General features: G+C 31.3%; 1 protein-coding gene across 6 annotated transcripts; it reads right to left on the bottom strand.

The window, feature by feature from the left end:
- Positions 1-3,490: 3,490 nt before the first annotated feature.
- Positions 3,491-18,290, bottom strand: LOC107447126 (U1-lycotoxin-Ls1b). Of its 6 annotated transcripts, none has more exons than XM_016061970.5 (4): positions 18,014-18,260; positions 14,550-14,685; positions 11,595-11,649; positions 3,491-3,744 (listed from the first exon to the last, which is right to left on the bottom strand). In XM_016061970.5, exons 2-4 carry the CDS (start codon positions 14,620-14,622, stop codon positions 3,531-3,533), a joined length of 342 nt encoding a protein of 113 aa, XP_015917456.3. In that variant the 5' UTR covers positions 14,623-14,685; positions 18,014-18,260; the 3' UTR covers positions 3,491-3,530. The 6 variants fall into 6 exon arrangements, with proteins under 6 accessions (XP_015917456.3, XP_087007877.1, XP_087007878.1 ...); XM_087151751.1 differs by having other exon boundaries at positions 18,054-18,182; XM_087151752.1 differs by having other exon boundaries at positions 17,908-18,054.
- Between the last annotated feature and the right edge of the window lie 1,028 nt (positions 18,291-19,318).

The raw sequence follows: 19,318 nt of genomic DNA on the forward strand, positions 1-19,318 counted from the left end.
TGATATTGTAAACACAATAATATTTGATAGCGTCTTTTTTCAAGCTTAGGTTTAAAAATCAATCGAAAGTAATAACATGGAAATCTTACGGCAAATTTTAATCCCTCTCGCTATCCGGTATTATTATATGTGTAGTGTTTACAATATAACGACTTCTTTCATTTTAAATATAAGCGAAACAAACAACAAAGGAATTCGGAAGACTCTGCAAACATAAAAAATGGAGATATTTTTCACAAATATAGCCAAATAAAGGAAAGCATACAAAAATAGTCAAACCTTACATTTTATTTATGCTCTAATTTTCTTAAATTTGTATTAGGCTCCCAACTAGCTAGAATTTGTAAATTATAGAAAATTTTTATGAATGATAAATTAAGCGTATGGATGGGTGATTGTGTAAAGCTAAGGGTGTTGGCGCTAGTGATTAAATTGCTCTCGCAAGACTTCCGGGTTACTGCTTCTGATATATTTTTACGCCGCAGATTGAAAAAACGTGACATCATATTATTGCATCATATCTTTTGCAGTATTGCACATGTACCGAGTTCTTTCTTTCAGCCTTTAAACTTCAGCATTATCATATTAATATTATAATCATTAGAATATTTTCTAATTAGGCTAACTTAAAAAGATATTTTTGGCGACATTTTATTCAAATGTAGCCAAATAAGGGATAAAATACAAAACATGGCAAGCCATAAGAATTATTCACAATGAGATATTAATTTTCCAAAATTTTTTTTGGCTTTACAACCTCTGGAATCAATACATTTCTGAAAACTCTTATGAATGGTACAATTATGTTTAGATTTGAACCCAAATTACAATAACAAAACTGCATAGAATATTAGGCTTGTTCACACATCGCCTCGTAGTCATAACATAAGCGGAGGGATACACCGGAAATTTTCTAAATTTCTACCGGTTTAAGGACGCTTGTTATTGTTTAGGCCACCCATCCATAATATTTAAAATTATAAATAAATAAATAAATGAATCTGCACAAAAGAAAAGAGAAAGTAGATTTTTTAATAGGAATCGGTTTATAATCTTATTTTATTTTTCAATAAACACCTAGCAAACCCATTAAGTGGCTCGTACAAGAATGACAAAGTGATGGGGACAACCTTTAGATTATATTCATTTTAAATATTTCAATTCTCCGGGATTAATCGATAGATTTCATTCAAATTTAGTATTTTGCCATGCAAAATTACATTTTATAGATGTAAAAATTTGTATACCATACAATTCAAAATGCTTCTGACCCCTATTAAATAAAATAAGAAAAAAAATTGAAAGTTTATTTTTTGAATGAAATTATGTTTGAGTTAACAAATTTTATAATTGTGTGCAAAAGTTTTTCAAATCACTTAATAAACCATTTGCTTAGATCAAATTCACTTAAATTGCTGGAGATATGCCGAAATGCGCGAAAAGTAAATTATCATTAAAGGCCTGGTTTCTTAGGACAGGACGCCGTCAGCTGGAAATCAGCGCTAACCTCTGATTGGTCCATTTGTGAGTTTGATAGTATACGTCATCGAACGCTCATCTTGAACTACAATTACCGTCCAACTCAACTGCAGTTGGATTACAACGTGACGTTAACCACAGAGGCAATGGCGGACAACATCTAACAGCACATTCAAATCAGTCAAGATTTTGATTTTGACATTAAACATAGCTTCTTCATTAAACATAGCACTCTTCATTTAGCTCAGCTATAATGTGTTTTTTCTTGGACAAAGTCATTATTTGTTCTCTAAAACGCTGGTCGACAATAACAAAATCAATACAAATTCAAAATAAATATTTGTTTACGTTATTAACGCATGCGTAATGAGAGATAATGTCTGCGTTGGACCGACTGCTCACGCTAAGCTAACAAAAAAGTATTTTTTTGGCGTCAGATCTACGTCAACTTTCCGCTGACGCCCAGATAAGGCGCTAGTTCTAAGAAACCAGACCTTGAGCTAACAAACCAGTATTTTGTTGGCGTCAGTGTGACGTTGACGTCCCGCTGACGCCCAGATAAGGCGCTTGTCCTAAGAAACCAGACCTTAAGGGATTCAAGCTTTCGACCGTTCTCCCGACTAAAATATTGCGACCACATTTCACATATTGCGGCTACTTTCGGTTGCGAATGGAATTAAGGTGCGTAATTATTGGCTCTCTGCTCATCACGTGTTTATTTTTCGTTAACTTTCATGCGTCAATTTTTGCAAGATTGTGATATCAGAAGGTTGCTTTCAACCCTCCTGTATTTATTTAATTTTTATGTCTCATATATATGCAGTCTTGTGTGGTTGTTACAAAGTAGAGTTTATAAACAATGTTCAAAGTTAAAAAACAGAGGATACAAATTGGGGAAGAACAACGCAAAGATACATTCAGGGTTACAGTGGGATTTGAATTCGCTACTTCCACGTAGCAGAATGTTCGAGGAAACTGTGAGACCAGTCAACCAGGGACACAATAGACCCCTTCAAGAAATAATGCCGAAAAATGAACAATATAAAGCAATAATCACAACAAACGATTCGTTTATATGATCATATGCGAATGCAAGTGTGAAAAAAACTGCGATTTGTAATGGTAAAACAGAAAAATGAATCTTAAACTTTCTGTTAGACCTTTGTACGTTTTTTAGCGATTTCTCTTTATCAGTGTATACAAACATTGACCAATATATTAAGCATTGGATCTGGGGAGGTAAAAGTACTCTTTATAGAATTTTTATTCTTATATATTTTCAATTAATTTTAATTGACACGTATCCAAGTCGAATTTTCTATTTTAAATTTCATATTAAATGAACAATATGACCATCGTGTATGTGCTCTATAAGTATACGTTTATGCGCGGAGAGAATTTTTTTACAAATCTTACAAAAATATTTCACATCTCAAGAAAACTAAAGTAATTTGTTCAATTCTACTCCTTGTTTTTTCTAATATTTAATTTTTACTGATGAACTTAATTTGCTACTGGTGTAACCTATGATGTGAAGGTTTTAATTGATATTTTGCTGAATTTCAATAAACTAGCTTTGAAGTTTCTATGTTATTAAATGGAAATATGGAATTTATGCCTTTTCATTTGTTTTTGGTCAGAATGCTCCCAAATAACGAATTTTATAATTCATATAATACTTAACTAAACTGTTCGCGTTACAGCATTCGCACTCTTGGTGTTTTAATTTGCTACAAAAGGAAACGTTTTCTTAGGTTGATATTTAACTTTTTTAATTTAAATGCGCTAAGAACTCCAAAAAAAAAAAAAAAAAAAAAAGGAAGAAGAACTCGAAATATTATCAATTTTTACCATCCTTTACTGGGATCAGCTAAATATTTAATCTTGGTAAATTAAAAACTAATTAAGAATAAAATAACACCACAGCCCCGAGTAATTTCATCTCTTCCCAAAATATTACTTAGACTCTTCTACTAAACTCATCAAATGTTTTAATTCAAAATAAGAAATATTTATACGATCTGGCAAATATTTTATTCAACTACATTTATTCAGCTTCCAATGAAGAAATTCCACATGTTAAAACCAAATTCTAGAGCTTTTTGGTAAGGTGGTTTTAGACATTTGCATCTTGAGCTCTGATTCTCTTCTTCGTCATGGTATTCATAGCAGTGACACGAAAGCTGTAAGAAACGGCCGTAGCAGCAGTTGTTCCGATCATTGGTACATTCATAGTGTTTTTTGATGCATTCGTCTTTTGAATCTCTGCAAAAATAATACTTTCTGTTCATTGTTAGAAAAAAAAAGAAATTCCTTACTTATCAAGTAACGTTTTTTCACACTTGAAATATTTTCTGTGGACATTCGTGTGAACTCTTAAAATATATTTGAAGAGAATCGACCATTCTCTCTGTTTAAATTTCAATAATCAAATTATAATATTTTTTATGAACTTTCTGAAATGTAGAAAAATAGCATCACAATTTATAATACATTATCACAAACTCTGTGTTTATATTTGTGATTGCAATGCTCGAATTCGTCCTCTAGGGAGGGAAAAGACCTTTTACATGCCTTGACTCTCCCCCTTTCCCACCTCCTCCTCCTTTCAGTTGTAAATGGAATCTACTAGGATATTTTCCCCTTATATAATATTTTTTGCATTTAAATTGTCAAAAATATATTCCAAAACTTCGATGACGCTTTCTTTTAGAACTATGTTTAGTTTTAATTTATTTAAAAATAAGGACGAAAATTAACTTACTTCCTTCTCCTATGACTATCCACTCGCTAATAGGGAAAACATACGAAGCGTTGTCATAGGTAGGAGTCATTTTTAATTATTAAATGCCAATTTAATTCATCAAATAGCAAGTTCTGTATTTGCTCTTAAGAAACGGGCCTGTTTTTTTTCTGTTTAAAAGACCAGTATTAATACACAAAATGCATGTGGAAATAAAATTCAACAGGCCATAATTTCGTTATTTTTTTATTGATCGACTTTTATTTCCATTCAAAAACCAAGTTTCTTGAGATAATGAACAGATGTCTCAATTACTTCCTTTTCCCAGGGCTTCTGGCAAGTGCAAAATTCTGTCTCTCCAGGAATAACACCTTCGTTCGGTTCTGGGTACATGCATGTACATTCGAGCTTGAACATACTTCTACAGCAACTATGCCTCTTATTGGTGCACTCATGAAATTGAAGAGTACAATTGGGATCACTTTTTTCCTGTGGTTCATGGCTGAAAGAAGTATTATGTAGTAGAAATCATAAAAGAATTTTGTGGAGGATTTTGTTACGAAAAAAAATTCTGAAAATGGTTTTCAGGCTTTGTTTTTTATTTTCTATGTTAGCCAAAGTCATACGAAATTTTGGATTAACAAAACGAAACGAAAATTTTATTTTGATTTTAAAATGCAAAAAGGATATGAAATTTGTTGCTGGAGAAATAAAATTCTACAGATGAGCATATATCTCTGAAATATACTTTTTTCGAAAGCTCGTCGTGGTAATCACAGCATATTTAATGGAATACTACAGTGGAAATAAAATAAATAACTTCAACGTTTCAAAATGTTGAGAAAGAATGTGATGCATGAAATTTGGAAAGAGACATTTTTGAAATCTTGAATGGATAAACCCACAACCGTATAAATTGCGATTCGAATAAAATGAAACGGCAAAATTAACAAAGCCTGTGTCTATAATATAAATAACTTAATGAATTGTATTATTTTGTACCTATTAAAAATATATATACATTCCATTTAAATTTTAAAAAAATAGTTTTTGTTTAATTGAAGCTTTGAAACAGCACTAATGCGGGAACAAAATGAATCACTTACACAAGCTTATAATTAAATTTCTTCTGTCTGGTGCGGGAAATTTTGAAACTAATTTTGGCTATATTCTTACATTGATTTCAAAAGAGATTTCATTTATCTGTATACCTTAGGAAGTTCACATCGCAGCCTAAAATACTAAATATTTAAAATTCTCAGTTCAGCAAACGAAAAAAAAATTTATTTCATTTTAAATTTATGGGTCATTCTCACAAAAAGGTGATTTTCTAGGTCCCTGAGTAATAAATATTAGGAAATACAGCAGATTTCTTAATTTTTTCTTTATCCTTTTTCGTGAAGTTCTTAACTAACAAATCATATGCATTTCTGCTAAATGTATTTAATATTTCATTCTTATTTTTTAATAAACATCACTTCAAAATCCCCTCCGTGGACGTCCCTACGTCTGTGGCACAAAATAATTTTTAATGCCTGTTAAACAATTTAAATGTTATTTTAATGATTTTTGTAGTTTTACCTAGTTAAATGTTTATAGTAACTTTTTATTTAATATTTTTGAAAAAAAAAATTATTTTTATAAAATAAATGACTAGTAAACTTTGTCCATCAAAAATGATGTCTCCCTCCGTGGACAATTAATATAGTTCTGTAAATATGCAATAAAGGGCAGCATATGCGAAATCCCTATAAGACAGCTGCTGGGAGGGGTAACCATTCCATTTTCTAATGTTAAATATCAGTTGTTTTTGTTCTCTTTGGTGTCAGTTTTGGATTGTTGTGTTCAACTGGGGCTACGCAAAGTTCTCACCGTATACTCCGTGGACATCATAAAGAAGGTAAGAGAAAATTATTTTATTTTTGATAGATGAATTTCAGATTGCAAAAATAGTATATTTAACAAAAAGAACTGCCCCATTTTTCTAACTTTAAAATTAAAAATCAGAAAAATTCAAGAACTAGCTTTTGTCCCCTCCGTGGACATAACAAGTTCACGGAGGAGAAGACACAGTCAATGTAAGAGACAATGTGTTAGATAACCATAATACAATTTTAATAATTAAAAAACTATTTTCTTTTAATTGATATTTTTTAAAATGGAACAAATGTGTTAATTTGTTTATATTTTTAAAGAAAATCAATTAAGTTTAACTTTCTCTTATCGGAGAAGTAAATATTGGCAATTTTTCTAAATAATTTCAATGATGTTTAACATTTTTTTTCTCTTCAAATTTTAGGAAAAAAATTGCAAAACCAAAATTTAAGAAAAGAAAGCAATCAAATGTTCAAATGCAAAAGAGAAGGGAACAGAAAAAACTTAGCGTGAGACAAGCTAGACAGAAATTAAAAGAAAACCCTATATTGTTTGAAGAAAGTAAAAGAAAGAAAGAAAAAAAAAAGTGCAGGAAACTTTAAAATTTGTATCAGAAAAAGATTTAACAGAAAAATCGTGATTAAATGTACTTGAATTTCTAGAAATTGATGCAGCTAGTCGTTTGTGCCCAGGGAAAAAGAAACAATAACAAGAAGAAAAGAGAAAAAACAAAAACGTTATTTGGATGACAGTATGTTTAACTTGCATGAAATGGTCACAAAAGAGTACCCTCAACACTCAACTTTCATGTGGAGTCTGAATTTTTATTTCAATAGTCCTTACATTTTAATTTATTAATATTCAGTAAGAGTTACTTAAGAAATTGTACACCTAGGTTAAAAATGGATGTTTCCTTTCATAGCAGCATGATTAATCGGAAGTAGCTCTATCTCTAATAATGAAATATTTTATTATTTACTTATTAATGTTAAACTCATATCAGTTGTGCCCAATAATTAATGAATTAGTCTTCATTGACATTTTATATTTTATAACATAAAATGTCTCCTCCGTTGACTATTACATCTCCTCCGTGGACAAGGCAGAATTTAAAATATTTTAAATCTTGTAAAAAATAAAATAGAAAACTTGACCATTATTATAAGGACATATAACAAAAATAAATAAAGGCATTTATGTAATTTTTATCACTTTTTTAATTACTTTAATTTAAGAAATTTTTTTAGTCTATTTATACCTTTTCAGTGAGAATGACCCTTTTATAGATTGTTCGTAAAGAAATGTCACTTTATATAATTTGTAACTCATATGTCCCGTGGGATTGGTAAAGAGGCTGGTAATCTTAGGGATGCTTTGTCACTCACTTGCCTTCAATCACCTGAGGAGTAAAGACAAGCATTCGTTTTTGGTTGTAATGCCAGTCACCACTTTTGAATTTCATGTTGGTTGGATATGAAATTTAGCAAGACATTTTTCCGTGATAAAGATGACCTTTGCTGCTAGTTGTTTGTCGGTAGACCAAATCTATCAGGTGGACATTAAATTCTTTAAAGATCGCGAAGAAGCCAGTGATGAATTTCGTATTGGAAGTCAATTAATGTCCACGACCAATAACAATATGACGCGTGTGACATTTGGGAATTCATTTAATGACATTGAACATTCCAATATATACCGCAGTGACACCGCAGTCAATTGAAAACTTCTCCATAACAACAAATTACTTCGTTTTCAGAGTGTTACTGCTCTGTTTTCTGTTCCAATTTCATGCTTGTCGTGTTAATCTGTTACCCATTTTCCTTGCCACTCCGCTTTTGTGACCCAATTTTTAGAAAGTACTAGCGGTTTTTCGTAACTTTACAGTTAAGTACTTAAGTACGTAGCCCCCTCTGATTTCTTTTGTTTCGGCATTTGAAAACTTCAGTACAAAAACATCCTTTCGGAACAATTGATTTAGTAAAGAGGCTTGCACAAAGGACTTAAACGGCCATTCTTACTGCTTGCGATTTCTGCACTTGCGAATGCTATCAAGAGAAAAAGACATGATTGACGAGTTTTCCGTCGGAGAATGTATTTTACCAATGAGGTTCTTATACTCCATCTACAGTGATCGGAAGAGCGTAAATCACATGAAGGGCATGACATTCTGGTGATGCCCTGTTTTCACTCTATGGATACCCCAGAAAATATTGAACAACCACGCATGCGTAAGCTGACTGCTCCATTTTTCGACAAAACCAGTTTGAGTGTTATGAAACGAGTTTAGCTACACAATAAATTCAGTGACATTGCTTGCCGGACACACACGGGCCTTTTTGGCCGAGCGGTATCACCCGCCAAACGCTGTATGAAGAGCGGAGGTGGTGGGTTCAAATCCCACAGTAACCCTGAAGATATTCGTACTGATGTCCTTCTCTGAAATGTTCTATCTATCCTTCTACTTGACAAAAGCTTATAAGCCTAAATTGAGCACATAAGCCTGTAAACGTACGTAATTTTAATGAAACAATAATAACGCCCGATACACCTTGTATTTGGTGTTATCATTTAAAATATTGGAATTATTTTCTTTATGATTCTATATTGGTCCTCGTTAAACTGTTCTACCGTAAAGAGCTCGACTTCGCGTGCAGGTCGTCGGGCTACCGAAGCGGGGGTGCCATATCCTCTGTATAGGATCAAAATTGTGATGGCATGTCTTCGGATCATCCTAAGGGATGTTTCCCAAACCGTCGCCAATAGCCCATTGTGCAGCTCTAGTGTGACGTAAAGGAAGAACAACAACAACAACTTTATCTTTCTAATTTTAGAGTATTATCAAAACTATGCTGAATTCACAAAAAAGAAGTTGATGCATTTCGAAGACCTGCGGTGGATTTAAAAAAAGGAGCTCACAGAAAAAATGTTTTGTTATTAGCTTACTGAAATACATTCCAAAATAAATTATAAATACAGTCAACAAGCAAAACTTTTTTTTTTTTTGCGGAACTGCGAAAATAGCATTTGTCATAATTTAACCATTCTGGATCTGTCTTAGTAAAGCTGATACGAGAAAATTATTCGCGTGTTTAATTAAAGCTTTAGCTCTTCAATTGCAAACAGCTAATTAAAATATGTGTTGCAAATATGTTATCAGCAGCTAACTATATGATTCCTTATAGCATATAAAAGTTAAAGTAAATTAAAAAGGTAAATTTGATGAATACATGATGAAATTTTCAGATGATTGAATTCAAAATGCGTTTTGTATTCGCACGCCTTTTTCACTGTTATTTCTTAACTTCAGAAACGACGCGAACAATTTTTAGAACTAGAACAACAAACAGGTGTTCTTTGAACACAGACGGTGTTCTAAAGTTACCATCCTTATTCCTTACCATAAATGAAATCAAAAAGGCATACACATTAGAAGTTGCAAATTAATATTTATGCAAGGAAAAGGCAAAACCGCTATTGAAAGTGCTAACTATTGAATCGCTGGTGAGGAAGCGAGATGAAAATATAAACTTTGAAGTGTTTTGAATAATCTCTTTTTAATTGTTCTCTTTTAATCTTTCCTTCCTAGTTTATGCTTCCTCAGGACGTCCTCCTATGCATCCTCATTAACGTTTTTCCTATATTAAGTAACATTTTTTATGACGATTTCCTAATGAGTTAAAGCTTTTTGTTTCATGGGCGGATTCTGAACATACAAATATTTCTTGCCTTGGTGGCTATAAAAAATTTATAGCACCTTAGTTTTCAAGTTAGTTTAGAGAGTTAGCTTCATTATTTAATATTTCAGCGTTTATTTTTTGGCTCTCTTGAATGCCACATTACTTATTTTATAGCACTAAATTCTATCTAATTTCTAGCCCATTAAGAAGGTATATGCTTCTTTCTTTTAACAATCTTTTCCTTTTTTTCAAAATTAAAATTTTTTTTAAAAATTATAATTTTTTTAAGGCAATCAAGAATATTGAAGTAATAGCTAAAATTATTCTAACGAGTAAAATCTATTGATTCCTTATTGCTTGATGTAATCGATGGTTGCATAAGTTTATTTTTTTAATCGAAGCAAGCCAACATTTAATTTATATTTCTTGAGATTCCAAACTTCTTGAAAATATACATGTCTTCGTTTTCACATATATGATCGATTATCAGTGAGATCGTCGTTATTATATAAAATTTCATCAGTGACTTAAGGTATTTGTTTGTTTTTGTTCATTTACGTCGCACTAGAGCTGCACAATGGGCTATTGGCGACGGTCTGGGAAACATCCCTGAGGATGATCCGAAGACATGCCATCACAATTTTGATCCTCCGCAGAGGGGATGGCACCCCCGCTTCGGTAGCCCGACGACCTGCACGCGAAGTCGAGCACTTTACGGTAGAACAGTTTAACGAGGACGAATACCGCTCACCCTCGGTCCCTACGCAGACTGATCCAAGTGGTCACCCACCCGCACACTGACCGCAGTCAGTGATGCTTGACTTCGGTGATCTGCTGGGAACCATGTCTTAACGATCAGTCCACTGCGGGACCAGTGACTTAAGGTAGGACTTACTCAGGCAATTACTCACAAAGTAATCGAGAAGAAACTGATAGTATTCATATTGATTAAAAATGGCAACTATACTCAAGAGTAAAAGTTGAGGAATTAGCACCTTTTTGTCGATAACCTAAGAAGTAATGAACCAAATCAAATGAGTTTTTTTTTTTGGGGGGGGGGAATGCATGGAGGTAAAACAAAAACGATGTTAGCAGAAAGGATATTTCCGATCATAAGTTCATGGACATCACATCTAGATAGTACAAAATATTAAGCAACAAAATGACTTTTACAGATTTTAGAAGATATTTTTCAGAATGACACTTATAGATGGCAATTATGTGAGGTATGACCTCCAGAGGGATATAGACGTATCTCAATGAACTCTAGATAGCCGCACAGACCTGCAAATCTTTCAGGGAGTTGCTGTTGATCAATAGTCAGTACTTACAGGTTATGGTTAAGGAATACCTCAAAATAGAAGTTATTCAGAGGTTGGAGTGACTATCCAAATCTCTAGTTCTGTTTTCCACCTAGCATGTGTGCAATAATGCGCTTGACGCTTTGAAACCTTAGGCTAAGATAGGCCTTAATGCAAGAATGGGGATTTACAGTATCAAGAAAATTTCTTTCTCCAAATGTGTTTTTATTTCCCCGCAAATAGCATGAAAGTTCGTTATGAAACCAATATTGCCTCTAGGAGAAGTTATAACCCGTATTAATTTCTCCACTGCATCACTATCTTACTGTGATGCTCGTTAATTCCTGATCTTGAGAGCGTGTCTTTTTCCTTTTAGTCATAATTTTGATGCACCTTCATATTAAAATTCACTACATGATTTGGTTCATTATATCTTAAGGTCATTACGCTGTTTTAATTCCTTAACTTTTGAAAAGTGTATGTAAATGTTAAATAGGAATGTTCAAAATAAGAACGTACGTGGCTTTTATATTTTCTGCATTTACTATTTTCAAAAATTCTTCAGCAGCTGGATCTATAAAATTGAAAAAAATAAAAAAGTTAATTGAATTGATCACTGTTAAACAAGAAAGTAAAATATTGCACACACATGGGAAAAATAATTTCTAAATTTTAACGCGAAATGGAGAATTGAGTGAATTTAATTATTCTGAGTGACATTTAAGTGAATTTGAGCAAACTAGCGTAGAAGCTGACGACAGGAAATAAAGATCATACTTTGACTTTTCTATTTTTGGTTTACAAGTTTCAATTGACAAAATCTATAATTCTGAAAGTCAATTAATCTGTTTGCTTCATAAAGTTCGCATTTTAACCATTTGAGGTAGTATTTAGTTTATGCTGGTCGGAATTAAATTCGAAATAACATGCAGAGTAAGGATGATAACAAGAATTATTTTTTAAGATGGAAAAAAAATATCATTTTAATTTGTAAAATATTATTTTACACTTTATATATCTGTACACCCTATCGACTATAGTGAAAAGTAAAGTATTCTCGTGAAAGCCTGCTGTAAGCCAAGGAGGTCTTGGTACCACAATTTGGAGACCAACCGCATGACTATGATCAGCGTTACGCACAGGCAGCATTAATTTTCCAGACGAACTGGTACCCATCGATATGAAGCTGAGTGGGTTTTAATCTGCCATCGTGGATCGAACCTCACTCCTTTGCAAAGACAGCTCAACCACTGAGCTACCGCGGCTCGAAAAATATTGTTTTAATGCTATAATTTCAGTTTTTAGTGGCGAAAAACAAACGGTACAAAAAACAGTAAAGAATTGTTGATGGCTGTGAGTAGACAAAACTAACGCATAGTAACTTGCTGGGAAAAGAAAGACTTTCTAAAGTTAATCATGGACTGTTGGTTGCCAAATGCAGTTGAAACCTTCTTTTACACAAAAAAAGAAGGAAAAAAAAACTCAAAGATCTTTTCGTTGTTTTTTTACCGCTGAGAACTTTGAAATTTAATGACTTTATAAAATAAATTAATGTTGTAGAATTAGTAAAGATTAAAATAAGATCTTCCCCCGAAATTTATAAAATTTAAAAAACTATTTTTTAGAACTTTCTTCGAATAAGCTCTTAAAGTTCTAAATCTTTCCAAAGACATTTTTATTTTAGTCCCTAAGAAAATCCATAGAATTCAAGGTTCCTTACCATCTTCACTTTTTCCTTTAGAAACTCGATATATTTTTTATATTTATTTAAAAAATTAACTTTAGACAAAAAAAAATCTGATTTCCTCTATTTCAGAATATGAATTGAGAAAAAAAAGAGAATATTATTATTACTAATTACTACCATGGGGATAAACTTTTCGTGTCAAATTTTGCAAGGTATCTTGAAGCTAAAAGTTTTGAGAAAAGTGAGTTTAGACACACTACCATAAAATATCAAATGTTAAAAAAAAATCGTCACAATATTAAAATGCAAACAAATTATTGCAATATAACTTCCCTATTGCATAATGCTCCCATTATTTGTTGGCTTTTCGATATTTTGAAAAATGAATTTGAGAAGAAAAAAAAAATCAGAATTTGGAACTTCATGGTTTACCCAAAGTTTACCTGAACCATTTTTTTTCTATAATTTAAATATAAAATTACTAATGTAGGTGAAAGAGTATTTGCCGTGAAAGATTTCTTCCGTGAGCCCTTTTAAGCCTTCTAATTATTTAGGTTCATTATTATGTATAAACAATGGAGATACAATCACATACGACGCAGTCAGAATGAAAATATTGAAATGGGATAGAGATGACAATTAGGCACAACATTTTGAGACAATAATGCACAATTACACAAAGAGATACTGAAAATATTACTAAAAAAATACTGAATTCAGTAAAAATGCTAAAAAAATCATTACATAATGTAGTCCACTATAGGTATATTTCAGGAAAAAAATTATTATTTACTTAAAATTACCCCTCTTCTTCCTCTTAAAACTTTGTTTGTTTTGTGTAGTTTTTTAAAGAAATAATTTATAGATACCGAGAAAACTTTTTTATTTCCTCTACATATGAGAGAAAATTCGATGTTATCCAAAAGAAAAAGTAAGTAAAATATTCGAAATAATAAATCTTTTTAACATCGTTTCAAATAGAAAACTTTGAGGGAAACATCCTCAGCTTGAATAATTTATTATATATTGAATGTTTACTAAATGTGGATACATCCTATGAGAAGGATAACATTTTACATCAAACTAAAATTATTTTCACTCCTACTTCCCCTAAGAACATGGTTTATTTTGCGCATCGTTCTTTAAAAGTTTTATTTAAGATATCAGGAAATTTTTCTGAATTCCACTATATCAGAAAAGAATTAGTTAAAAAGAATTTATTAATTTGAATTTGTTATATAGCTATAAAAAATTCAAATTAATAAATTCTTTTTTTACATGGTGGATAATGGGAAGTTTTATTTGAATCATCGTTGGTTCGTTACAATACTACATGAAGCAGAAGAACTCGGTCATCGGAATTGTTACATTTTTATTGATTGTAAATCACGTGATATGAGGTCCTAGCATTCGCTAGAGGTCCTATATCTCACTTTGGTTAGAGGGTTATGAGAGATGGGTAATATTCTCTGACTGGTTGAAAGCCAAAATGCACCGAAAGAAAACTAAACTTAAATTAACTTTCTCGTAAACGTCACATAGAGTCTTCAATAAGGTAGTTTTATCTGATGAATCATAGGCAGGCATTCTTCTTTCCTGCCTAAATTGATCTCAACTAGTAAATTAATCGAACTTAAATTAGATATAGGAACTCGCAATGTTTAATAATGACATTAGATTTTTTTTTTAAAATATAGTAAGAAAACTTTTTATCTTTCCCAATTTCTAATGCACAGTTATATGAAAAGTAAATTGAATTGTTATAGATGGATCCTTTTTTCACTTACCTAGATTTTTGCATTCAACAAAGTTCAAAAAAACAAGTGCTATTACGAAACAGAATGAAATTACTTTTTCCATCCTTGCCAAAATCAACAGTAATCGTGTAGTAAATTATTTTCTCCTTGGTAAAATTTTTAATGACTGAAAAATAAAAAATAATTAAAATAATTACGCAAGTAAGTAATCGCAATTGATTAATGCAATAAAATAAACAAATTTCTATACGTAAATGTTTCGAATTAATATACTTAATGTTATTTTTATTTTAGAAAAATTTTGCAACTTAGTATTTGTGTTTTTTTCCACAGCTACGAGTATAAAGCGTCATAAATAAATAAACGGATGATCCTAAATAACTTTTAATCGAATGATCGGATCTTTATGTTCTAAGACTCAATCATAATAATTCGAGAGGGTGATTTCAAATATACTAATTAATTAGTGCAGACGATATTTTTAGTTAAGAATTTGTACTTTATCTGAATAAACGTGCCATTTTTTGACGAATTTGTATTTCTGACCTTCAAAATATAGGGGGATAGAGCCGTAATCTGGGAAATAAGGTTTTAATAGTTTGATTAGGAGAGTGGTCTAAAGTTTGGCCACCCTAATATTAATTTTACGTTTTGCGTGTTTCATTATATAGCTCTAGAACTTCTTAAGTGGGTCGAAATTTTCTTCACACTATTATAAAAGTAATTCATCTAAAGTTAATTTTATGCAAAATATAGCTAATAAAAATATTATTTTTTAATATTTTATTTAATAATAGTCAGCAAAAATTATGAATTGTAAAGTAAACGATTATTTTTGCATAATTTTAACGAACGTAATTTACAAAATTTGGTTCAAAGTGGTCGAATAGTTACTGAGAAATCAAATTTTGAAAATGTGACTTTTTTAAATTTGGATTTCACTGGAACTATTTGACCGATTTCGCTCACATTTTGTATTTTGCCATTTAAAATTGCGTTCTTTAAAATGATGTAGTAAAAAATTGTATACATTACAATTCAAAATGTTCGACTATTTTGAAATAAAATAATGATAAAAAAATAAATATTCACTCAAAGTTATATTTTGCACCGAATTATCTTTAGATAAACGAATTTTATAATAGTGAGCAAAAATTTTTCAATTCGCTTAAAAAGTTCTTGAAATGTGGTGAAATACGCAAAAAGTCAAATTAACATTAAAAGGTCCAAACTTGGGACTGCTTTCCTGACTGAACTAATGGGACCATATTTCCCAGATTACAGCCACTCCCTATATTTTGAGAGTCACAAAATCAAACCAGTCAAAAAAAGGTATGTTTATTTAGAGAAAATACGTTTTCATGTCTGATTTCATACCTCTGCATCAATTAATTAGCCATTTGAAGTCACCAATTTAAACCTTTAATTTAAACCTTTAATATTAATATTCCGATCATTAGATCAAAAGTTATTCAGGGTGGTCAATTTTTTATTTTGCGCACTGTACATATTATTTAATATAGCCATGCTGTATCATTTTATGAAAATATAGAAAATAATTGCATGTAAAAAAAAAAATGAATCTGTGTAAGCACGACGCTTACAATAAATTTTTTCTTCGAAGCTATAGAGCACTTTGGGTTTGACAACATTGTTTATTTAGGTGTTTATAAGGTATACATAGAGCTTTTAATTAAAAACAGGTGAACATTTTCATAAAAAAATTTTTGTTAGTAATTTTCGTGCTTAACGTAATGAAATGCGTGATCCAGTAGATAATTATGTTTACTCACATGTTAGAGTACTCACATGTTTACTCACATGTTAGAGTAGTTTTTTTTAGACCGAATATTAATAAACTGACTATTAATTTTTATGGTTCTTATGCTCCTCAACTACGCTAATTAATCATTGCTAATTATTAATTAAGCAAAAAATTGGAAAAAAAATCGTATTTTCTTTAAAAAAAAGTATACAATTCCTACTCCAGACATAGATTTTCGACAATCAGAATACGAGGGTTAACTGCAGTCTAGAAAACAAGGTTCTAATAGTTTAGTCAAGAGAGCAGTCGAAAGTTTGGCCTTAAATATATATTTCCGTTTCGCCATATTTTGAAATTTTTTAAACGAATTTCAAACTTTTTCAACAAAATCATAAAACTCGATTATGATAAAACTCGAAAACGTAAAAAAATGCATTTAATTTTTTTTATATTATTTAATTCAATAATGTTCGTAAAAATTTTAAATTAATTGAATGAAATCATTTTGAACAGTATACTTTTAAATAACAAAGTTTTATATTTCATAACCGTTGTTGAACAGCCGACCCAATTTTGAGTTTACAGCTACCAATGTTCAACTCCGCAGCCTTGCAATTTTGAACCCAATCCAGCGGAATTCCTAGATCAAGTATCGGGAAAATTTTGCCTTCTTGGAGGGCTATTTGATGAAACTAAACCTCATTTTCGTTACGTGGAGAGGAAAACCACGAAAACCACACACGGTTAGTGTGACGGCAAGGGGTCTCTAACTCATGATCCGTCTATCACAGATGATATTTTACGCAGCACTGACTGGTCGGTTAAAAACGGGTGCAGAATTCGTATGGATCAGTCATCGCTGGGATTCGAGCACGGGTCACCTCAGTGGAAGGGGAGCGCTCTATCACCTGAGCCACCACGGTTCGAATACAAAATCGCTCAAATAGTTCTAATAAAAAAAATCTTATTTTTCTAAAATTTTTATTACTCAGTAACTACTTGGCCGATTTCCTTAAACTTTTGTGTACTAACATGAAAATAACATTATAATTTTACTAATTGAAAAGATTAAAAGAACATTAAAACTTGGATATCTTACAACTTAATAACTTGTTAAAAAAGTATTTAACTAAGTTTTTAAAATCGTTAGGCGAAACTTAAATGTTAGTTTAAAAATGACGTTTTTAAGTTGTCACTTGTAAATAACTAGTCGCCTCCGGCAACTAGCTGGTTCGTCTTTTTAAATGAGTATAATTTCAAGTACATTTCGATATTTATAATCAATTATACAGTCAAAAACCAAAACAATATATAAATATAAATTCATCTTACTCAAATGAGAGTGCCTCTTACATGTTCACAATTTTAGAACAGTACAAAAATGCTAACAATTTAAACAAAACAACTATACTAATTAATTCAACTGTGCTTTTAATGGGTAGTAAAACAAATTAGCAACCTTATTATTGTTGGCCTCGAAACATATCTTTTTTATTAAGGAATTTTGTATACTTTATCAAAACCAAAATTTCAAGCTATTTTTTGGATAAATTATTACAATGACCAAACTTTATCGGTAATTATTTATAATAACAGGTAAATGTGATAAATTCTGTTATTTACTTTATTCAACATACTTGGTTATCATTAACGATAACAATAATTATTATAATGTATTAAGTGATCAATTACATTGACTGTAACACAACAATACTAATAGTATACTTACATCTAAATGTTACAGATAAAAGAACTGGCGGGAAGCTTACTGAATATTGTAGAAATTTCGTAGGAAGTATGAGGACAAAGGAAATTTATTCGATATAATTAACTTTCATTTCTCATTTTTGGACATGCAAGTTGACATTTATAAGAAAATGCACCTGCGTTAAAAAAGAACAGATATTTTTATCATGTCAAATACCTTCTTTCGGTAATGAAATATCAAAGACGATGGGGATTATATTGGAGGAAACGTAGACGATCAGACAATAGCATGATTTATCGAGTTTCTGGGACCCTCCCAAACAATAAATACTTTATTTGACATACATGATGTAACAGGTGTTGTTAATATAAGAAGAATGCATATAAGATCTGATCAAGATTTTTGAATCACCTGCCGAAAAGCAACAGGTTTGAAAAATTGCGAAATTGGCATTTATGTAGATATACTATAATTGCAATTATGTTGCTATATTATAATCTCTGTAGATACCACGACATGGTAGTTCGACATTTTAATACAGCAAACATCCCCCCTCCCTAACGCAGGCACTGAACTTTTACGTTCTACGCCTGGCAAGATGCCGTAAATGTTACTCATTTAACGTTACCCAGTGGGCACCTGTGAGACTAAGGTACGGAGGTGAGCAACATTACCCACGCCACACTGCCACAGATACCCGTTTTATGAGGTGGGCCACCTTCACACATCACACAATAGAGAACAACACAGAGAGAAAAACATCCATGCCCTGAGCGGGATTCGAACCCGCAGCCAGCACGCTAACCACTCGACCATCGGCCGGCAATACAGCAAACATAGACTGAGAACATTTTAATACAGCAAACATCATGATCAGTAGATGCAACGTCAACGATCAGATAACACAATCCTACAAGAACTATTATTTATTTTAGTTTCTAGGATTTTAGAACTGAAAATACCGTTAGAAATTTCTTTGGAAAAATGGTTAAATAATAATTTATTTAACCCTTCTTTGTAAGATTTTTTCCTTCTTTTTTGTAAAATAAATCAGGGTGATACAATTCATGCTCTATATTAAAGGAAAAATGTTTTAAAAAAACCATAGTATAAAAATATAAAATATTTAAAAAAATAAAGCATTTGGGAAATATATATCATCATGCAAATTTACATTTTAAGCTAAGTACAAAAAAAAAAAATGTATCTATGTATCATTTTTATTCCTAACAATAATTAAAATAAAAACAATAATTATCCTCCTCCTGCAATACTGTTATAATTTCATCTGCATCGCGGTATTCTTCGTCAGAGTTTTCGTCATCA

This window comes from Parasteatoda tepidariorum, chromosome 9 (genome assembly GCF_982258835.1).
Source record: "Parasteatoda tepidariorum strain Cologne lab strain chromosome 9, Ptep-v5.0, whole genome shotgun sequence".
In the NCBI taxonomy this organism is placed as follows: domain Eukaryota; kingdom Metazoa; phylum Arthropoda; class Arachnida; order Araneae; family Theridiidae; genus Parasteatoda; species Parasteatoda tepidariorum.